General features: G+C 41.5%; 1 protein-coding gene across 1 annotated transcript; it reads right to left on the minus strand.

Annotated features, from left to right (window-relative positions):
• Nucleotides 1–6,227: 6,227 nt before the first annotated feature.
• Nucleotides 6,228–8,184, minus strand: SODALDRAFT_285313 (WD40 repeat-like protein; the record flags this gene model as incomplete). Its single annotated transcript, XM_028608492.1, has 3 exons — nucleotides 6,228–7,588; nucleotides 7,645–7,772; nucleotides 7,844–8,184. The coding sequence occupies 3 exons, from the start codon at nucleotides 8,182–8,184 to the stop codon at nucleotides 6,228–6,230; spliced, it is 1,830 nt and encodes a 609-aa protein (XP_028462608.1).
• Nucleotides 8,185–8,518: the final 334 nt, after the last annotated feature.

The raw sequence follows: 8,518 nt of genomic DNA on the forward strand, positions 1-8,518 counted from the left end.
GAGGGGGCGTAAAAGGCCTTATTTTATATTCCTCTATATATACCCCTTTCCGTAAATATCATAATTCTGGACGACTCGTCGGATATCCTTATTTATCATCGGCTAGAAAAAGCGACGCGCTATTAAGGCGATAGTGTTTTTATATCCGGGGTATCCTCCGATCACTAAGTCGTGAATTAACTAGATAATCCTCCCTTATAGCGTTAACTCTTTAGTGGACCTAGGCATCTAAATTCGCTTACGAAATAATACTAACCCGGTAGTAAAGATAGAGTACTCGGCTATTTATAGCTTTAATTCTAATAATAGTAAGAATTACTATTCTTTTTTAATAACCGCGGATAAGGCTCCTTAATACTATTTACTAGTTATAAGCGTTTTATCCTATAATCGTTATAGCTCTTAATCCGCCTTAAAGATTATGTAAACGCTATTAATATAGCGAATACTAAGTAGAATCGCGGTATCGGGAATTAATTAAATATAATAAGATTACTTTTATTTATCTATTATATTTTAAGGCTTATATTACTATTAACGCGAGAGGGCGTCCGCTATTATATTATTCTTTCCCTTCCGATACTTAAGTATAAAGTCGAACTATATAAGCTCGCCGGCCTATTAGCTTTATCACTTAGTAAGCATTCGCTTTATTATAAAGTACTTAAGGGCCTTATAATTAGAGAGGACTATAAACTACTTATAGCTAATAAGCTCGGCCTATTATATCGCTAAATAACTTATAATCGCTAATATTTCCTTATTATAGATTAGGTAGTTATATTCTACCCCATTAAGCTTATAAGAGTAGTATATAACTACATAGCGATTTCCGTCTATGTCTTTTTATATTAGGCTACTCCTAAAAGCGAACCCTAAATAATCCGTTTTAATAAATATCTTATTTACTAAGTCCTACTATTATAGTATTAGTCCTTCTTAAAACCTCGCCTTTAGCTCGCGAAAGGCCGCTTCTTCCTTAGGACCCTATTCAAAGGCGTAGTCTTTGTTAGTAAGTACTATTAACGGGGTAAAGATCCCCGAAAAGTCCTTAATAAAGATCCGGTAATAACTCGTAAACCCTAGGAAGCTTTATACGCCCTTAACCATTATAGGCGTTTCCTACTCGCGGATAGCTTATAACTTCTCTAGGTCGTAAGATACGCCTTTTCCCGTAATAACTATAAATCCTAGGTACTTTACTATCTTTACGCTAAATTCCTATTTCGACGGATTTAGGTTTAGGCCGATATCTATAAGCGCGCGGAGTACTTATTTTACTTTCGCCTTATAATTAGCCTAACTCTTACTAAAGTAGACTAGGATATTATTAATATAAGCGGTGATAAAGTTATCTAGGAAGCGCTATAGTATCTTGTTAATATATTACTAGAAAGTCGCGGGGGCTTTATTTAGGCTAAACGGGTAAATAAACTATCTAAAGTGCCTAAACCGAGTTTAGAATATAGTCTTATATTCGTGTCCTAAGGCTATCCTGATTTTATAGAAGGTAACGACTACGTTAAGCTTTATAAACTATTTCGCTTAGCTTAGGTTTTATAGTATCTTAGTAATTAGAGGGAGTAAGTAATAGTCCTACTTAGTAATCGCGTTTAACGCTTAATAGTCGTAATAAAAATAAAGCCCTGTGCCTAGCTTCCTTATAAAGAGGATAAGAGCCACGGCCTTTAAACTGCTAGCACGGATAAATCCCTTATCTATTAAGTCGGTAAGTATTTTCCGTAATACTAGGAGTTTTTCCCTCGATATATTATAAAGCGGCCTTTAGAGGAGTAATAATTCCTTACTATCGCTTCTAGGTATAAGGTTTACCTTATAGTCGACTCTTAGTCGGTATAGCGGTAATTAATTAGCCTTATCGGGCGTAAATAAGTCGCTAAATCCTTATAATAGCTCTTTAGGTATAAAGTCCTTCGGGTCCACTAATTACTTTTTATATAGCGCTTTTTCGATATCCCTTAAGCTTACTCCCTAGACTAAGACTTTTTCGCCCTTCTATTATAATCGTCGGATAATATCCGCGAATACGGATCTAGTAACTAAATAGGCGTCGCGGATAGCTTATACTCCGGTAGGTTCCTTTTCGTGATAAAGTCGTATATTTAATCCGGCTACTCCGTGGTAAAGCCGTTTATCCTTAGCGTAATACGTTATATTATTTTCTTTTATCTAAGGCTTCCCGAGGAATACATTTTAAGTAAGCCCGGGTATTATATATACGAATATCCTTTACGGGTAGCCGTTAATCTTAAGCTTATAGATAGCGATTCCCGCGCTATTAATAATCCCGGTAGCTTATAAGAAGCTATTTAGTAGTGGATTCGTCTTATCGACTAATAGTAATTAGAGTCTTTAGGTAAACTATTCGCTTATAACAGTATAGTAGTTATAACTAGTATTAATAAGGGTAAGGATACACCGTTTATTTACTTTAGCTATTATGAATACCGGGTTATTACTAGCACGCACTTTAAACGTCTTATACTCCCGCCATATTACGGCTATCGGCTTTAACGCCTATTTTTATATTAGAGCTATTCTTTTTCCGAGTCGTCCTCGCTAGTCGACTTATCCCCGCTTTTATCGCGATCCTTCGCGCGAGTCTCTTTAACCTTCCGGACCGTATCTTAGTTTTCCTTTAGCTTTTTATAGTTCCGTGTAATATACCCCTTCTTATTATAATTATAGTATATCCGAGTCTTTTACTTCGCCTTCCTATCGCTAACACGGTTTACTCCGCCTATCTTTATATCGTTATCGGTATCCTTCTTTATAGTTATATAGTCTTAAGCTTATTTATCGTAGTTTCGTTCGAATTAATAACCTTTAAGTTTCCCGGCAATCTCTTACACGCCGTTAACCTATATAGTATAGTAGTTAGTAGGGATATAGGCGGAGATAAGTTTATCCCTGAATCGCGAGGTAATCGCTCCTTTAAGGAATAAGATCTATATAATAGCTTCTTATTTAGTACCGCCCGTAAAGGCGATCTATTTTTTAAAAATAAGATAGGAAAGCGGTAAATAACTTATCGGACTATTAACGAATTATACGTAAGGCTTAGGTAGCTCGCGATTATTCCGTAGGGTTAAGGTAAGTATGATTAAGATACGCGATAAAGTTATTAAGGTCTATAAGCTTACCCGGTCCGTCGCTTTTATAGAAGGCCGATATAACCTATGATACTTTAGGCCCTAAGTAATTATAGATTATATACTAAGCTTATATATTATTCTAGAATGGGTCGATATCGATTATAAGTTTCTACTATATCGCGTAGGCCTACGCGCTATAGTATACTCATTTCCCCGAGAACTTTATAGGGCTATCGATAGTCTTACGGGGTACCGCTATTAAGGTTAAGGCGGCTATTATTATTATCGGCTATAACGCTAGCGATAGAACCGGTAATAAGGTAGATTCTACTAGTATAAGGATTATCGGGGTGTATAGGGGAGCCAGAATACTTAAGTTAGGCGGCGTTAGGTTCTACGGCGTAAACGATCCTAGGAGCTAGGTTATAAGCTATTCGACTAATAGGCGTTATCGCTTATTAGCTTCTTCTCTCGCGCGTTATTAGTCTATAAACTAGCGTATTTCCGAGTAATATTCTTATATCAGAGTAAGCCTTATATTAATATTCCTATATTATTTATAGAGAGGACTTAGCCTTACGTTTAGGGCTTAGTCGTTTTCTTCGAACTATTAGTTTATCCACTCCGTAACCTATTTAATTCTAATAGGTTATTAGGCGGTAGCGTTAGGGTCCTAATCTATCGCTAGCGTAACGTATAAGCGTCGCTAAGTTCTAGATATATAAACGACTGGTTATAGATCGTGGCACTAAGTAAGGTCGTAATAATAGATTATCTAGAACTAAGGAGGGAAGAAGGAAAAAGGAGAAAGGTCTATAGCGCTAGGCTAGCTATAAGGTAGCGATGACTTAGCGATATAGGTATATTAACTAAGCGCGTAGTCAGGAAGATCCGGAGTATAGCCGGATCCTTATATCGGGGTTAACCCGTAACACTCCTTATTACTTTCCTCCTTACCTCCCTTAGAGGTATTAACCCCGCTTTTAAGATACTTAAGACCCTAGGATAGTTAGCCGGATCGGCACTATAAAGGGGCCGTAAAAAGATATTATTAAGGCTATTTATATAATAATCTAATAGAATACCCGCTATACCTATAACGCGCCAGAGTCGGCGTAATACCTCCCGTAACTCCTCCGATAAGGTGCCGCTACGGTTATAACCGGAAAGCAGCGCCCGAGTAATAGCCCGTTTAAAGGATAAAGCCGCCGTCTTTAAACGCTCTTTAGCCTACGGATTATTAGTAAAGCACTACTACGATACTACAAGGAGATTACTTACCGTAGGAATACTACTGTTACTAATAACCTTTACTAATAGGTAACTAGTATAAACGTTTATAAGACGTTACTAGTACTTTTTAGTAGTAGGGGGGACCTATTAACTAGTTAGACCTAAACACCTTAATATATTAGCGGCACCTTTACGGTTTAGGGATAACTTATATCCTTATATAGATATCGGCTATTAGCGTATTGAAAGTATGCCGTATTAGTGCCTATAGTATTAATGTAAGCTTTAATATTAACCGGATAAAATCCTAGACGCTTATTATAATATAAATAACTACTATATATTAAACGCTATAACACTACCTCGACACTAGTATGGTATATATACGGTATAACACGAACTATACCCTATTTATACCGGCGATTATTACTAAGGGAAGGTATTTACGGCTATTAGTATATTACTACTACGGCGCTGCTATAATATAAAGACACTTATATTATAATACTAATTATAATTAGCATTATATATATTATTACTTCTATTATACTACCTAGGTAACCCTACGCCACCGTAACGCTACTAAGCTATAAGCTATATACTAGAATTATATAGAAAAAGTAAGATTAAAGAACTATAGGATACTACTAGTTAGTATAATACCGTGATAGTAAGCCTATAAGACCGTAGACGTGAACGTAATAAGGGAAACCTATAATAAACTCTAAGGCGTTATAGGAAGGAAAAAAGAGAAAGGAAAAGGACCTTATTCTCTATTAACTATCTATTATTTTTACGGGTATAGGCGGAGCCCTGCCTTTCCTGCCTACCGCCGGATATAGCAGGCACCTACCCCCTAAAGGAGGCAGGAACGCCTACCTTACCTTTTCTCTTTATTAATTAAATAAAAAGGATAATAGAAATAGTTCCCGGGGATATAAGGAGGCCGGAAATAGTATACCGCGGCCGCTATATAGCGGAGACGCCGCGGTACCCTTTTAGCCCCTAGCTCTCTCGCTAATAACCGGCCTAGGCTAACCTAAACTATAGCCTACTCCCCTTTCTATTAGCTACTAACCTAAAGGTATAATCCAGATATATATAGGGGATAAACCAGGGCTATATCGGCCCCGTAACGGTACTACTTTAACTAAGGATAAGTATAGAGGTTTTCCCCCCGAGATCCCGGGTTTTCCCCTCTATAGCCACCCGGGAAGGACCGTATAGTCTAAATTAGGCTCCTCTAGATTAGATAGGATAGCGGAGTAAGAATAAGAAGAATAATAATAAAAATAATTATAGTGATAATTCTAATAGAGCAGAAATCTCGTTTATATATATTATCTTATGTTATATTTATATAAGTCTCTTATGCCCTTAATTTAGGTGGTAAAGACTCTGTTATGGGTACTATATTATTTGGATCCTATCCGGTCTTTCCCGATATCCACCCTTATTATATCCTGATACCCGAGGTCCGAAGCCCTTAGTCAGGCATAGTCCTGTGCCTATGCGACAGGTATCTGATATTGACAGAGATCTCCCCCTAAGTCAGAAGAGTGCATTTTCAATATACGAAACTTGAACAGCAACGCGAAGGGGAAAGAAAAGACAGCAATATTTGGCTTAATAGTGAAAGAAGCTATACTTCGTGATACCCAAAGCAAAGGTGCCTGCTTTACTCGTTCCTAAACTCCGGCCGTTACAACCGTCCGACGACGTATATGCATCTCCGTATTATGTAGGTTGTCCAGCCGATATTCCTCCTCCGCCGCACTTCCTCCAGATCCAGGGAGACATAATGGCATGGCCAAAACGACGCTAGTGAAGGCCAGATCGGCAGGGGAAGCCTGCAACAACATACTGCCTGCTGCCTCTTCACCGAATGATACCCCAGTTAGAAAGTCTGCCTCCTCCATCGCCGTCGTCTCGGGCACCAGGCCGCCGTCCAAATACATTCCAAAAGCGCAACGTCTCGTCACCCGCCCCGGTGACGATCACGCGTCCATCGGGACTCATCGCTAGATAGAGGACTCGGTACGTATGACCCGTTAAGCTGACAACCTGTGTCATGGAAGGATATTTCCAGACGACAATCTGATTTTGACTGTAGCCGTGTGTCGAGACGATTTCGTTCGAGTTCCTGGACCAGGCAATATTGCACACTTGGCTACCTGTGTCCACCTCATTGATGATTGAGCCTCGGACTGTGTCGTGAAAGATTATCCTCCGATCTGCCGTTCCCCCCCCAGACGCTAAAAGACCGCGCTGGTGCGGTGACCATGCAATGGCCTTAACAGCTGCCGTGTGATCCGCGAATTTCCATTGAGGTGTATCCGAAAGCTTGTCCCACACTATCAGTTTGTTGTCATTCCCGCCGCTCGCGAGCTGGCCGTCTTCGCAATTCCATCTTAAACCGCAGACTTCCTGCTTGTGACCAGATAATTTGCGGAACCATTGGTCTGGCGCCCTAACGTCGCGATGATATATAATGCGATCCCTGGACCCAGATGTTAGAATGTGGGTATTCCATGCTAGCGATCCTACCCTTGCAGTATGGCCGGTCATGGTCCTCAAGCGCCTCGTTTTTTCAGCGTCCCAAATCTGGACAAGACCTTTTCCTGTACCAATAGCAATGTGTGTTCCTTTCTGGATCCATGAGACACTTGTCACAACATCATCCTCGAGCGTGCACAACTTATTAACTCGGCCCGTCTGAGCATTCCACATATAAACGCTCGATCCTAAGCCGACCCCAAGCACATTCGCACTGCCCCAGTCAACCAAGTTAAGGTAAAAGTCATCTGCTAGCTCAGGCGCATCGAGGACTTTGTACGGCACTTTGCTGATGGCCCTGGACTGTCGCCTGGGGCTAAGAAGCATCTGTTGGCTCCCAATGCGAACTGGAGAGAGGCTGTAGATTTGCGTTCGGGTATCTAAGTTCGGACCGTGGCGGCTCTGGGGCGTTCTAGATGGCGTCAGGTGGCCGGCTGCACATGCATTCCGCGGGGACATAAAAGAGAAGAGGTTCTTGTGCGGGGTCGACGGTGTCATCGATGGTGGATGGGATGAAGACCGTTTTGGCGGTGTTTGAGACCTCGTACTATGACCAGCAACAGTGTCGGACGTTGAAGGCATGGCCTGATCAGTAGGGTAACTTGGCGTGGTGGCTTGCGGTATTCTGCCCTCAAATAGCTCGGAACGAAGTAGTGTTGAGAAGGTGCGATTTGCTTCCTCAGCTAATCCAAATATTAGTTCACGGTCCACAGCCTCAATCCAAGACAAAGTGCCATACTTTTTTGGAAGTGCAGCTCTCCATGTGGGATACGTTTCTTCTGTCGGGACGTCGTTGCGGGCGAGCCATCCTCGTGGAGTAGACTGAAACTGGCTTGAAGATCCTGGCCGGACCGAGAGGGTATGAATCTACACAATTGAAGTTCGGTCAGCTGCAATGAAAATGCGGCATCAGCGAATACGAGTTCCTTTTCGCTTACCTGTCGCCGTTAACTCTTTGACGTTTCCGTTGGGGACTTCCTCCAGGTGTAGTCTCCCGCTGTGTCCTGTTTACGTCACGTCGCAGAGCAGCATCAAGAGCACGTGACTTTACGCCACCAGACGGAGTAGCATCACTCAATCTGCGATGGCGGCGCATTGTCCGAGCAGACGTGATATTGATATCACATATTTCGTCTACTCCATCGTGATCGGGCGGTGGTGGGGTCAAAGCGCGAGTAAGTACGGCGGCTGAAGAGTGGCTCGTATCCGTCCCGGTGCTCTTGGCAACAGCAGGGGGAAGACCACCGACAGGGTCGCTGTCGGCGGATGAAATGCTCATGGTGGTTTCGGAACGAGAAAGTAATAGTATATTTGTGACTTCGTAATATCGCTCCTCGGTTGAGGGACGCAGCTGATCACGAAGTAGACGAGAAGTGGAAAACGAGAAAGGAAAGGTACATGTAATGGTGCCGAGAGAAGTGGTGAGGTGTATGTAATGACTTATACCGAGTTGTACCTTCTGCAGAGTGTAATATCAGTAACAGTAAGCCTTGTCTGTATTGCCCGAGGAGGTTGGAAGAGATAAGATGAGCCCGCGACACCTTGTCCACAGGGATATACAGAGCGAAGTAGGACCTCAACGCATGGTACCTACCTAGGAGAAATTCAGTATT

Source organism: Sodiomyces alkalinus (genome assembly GCF_003711515.1).
Source record: "Sodiomyces alkalinus F11 unplaced genomic scaffold SODALscaffold_14, whole genome shotgun sequence".
In the NCBI taxonomy this organism is placed as follows: domain Eukaryota; kingdom Fungi; phylum Ascomycota; class Sordariomycetes; order Glomerellales; family Plectosphaerellaceae; genus Sodiomyces; species Sodiomyces alkalinus.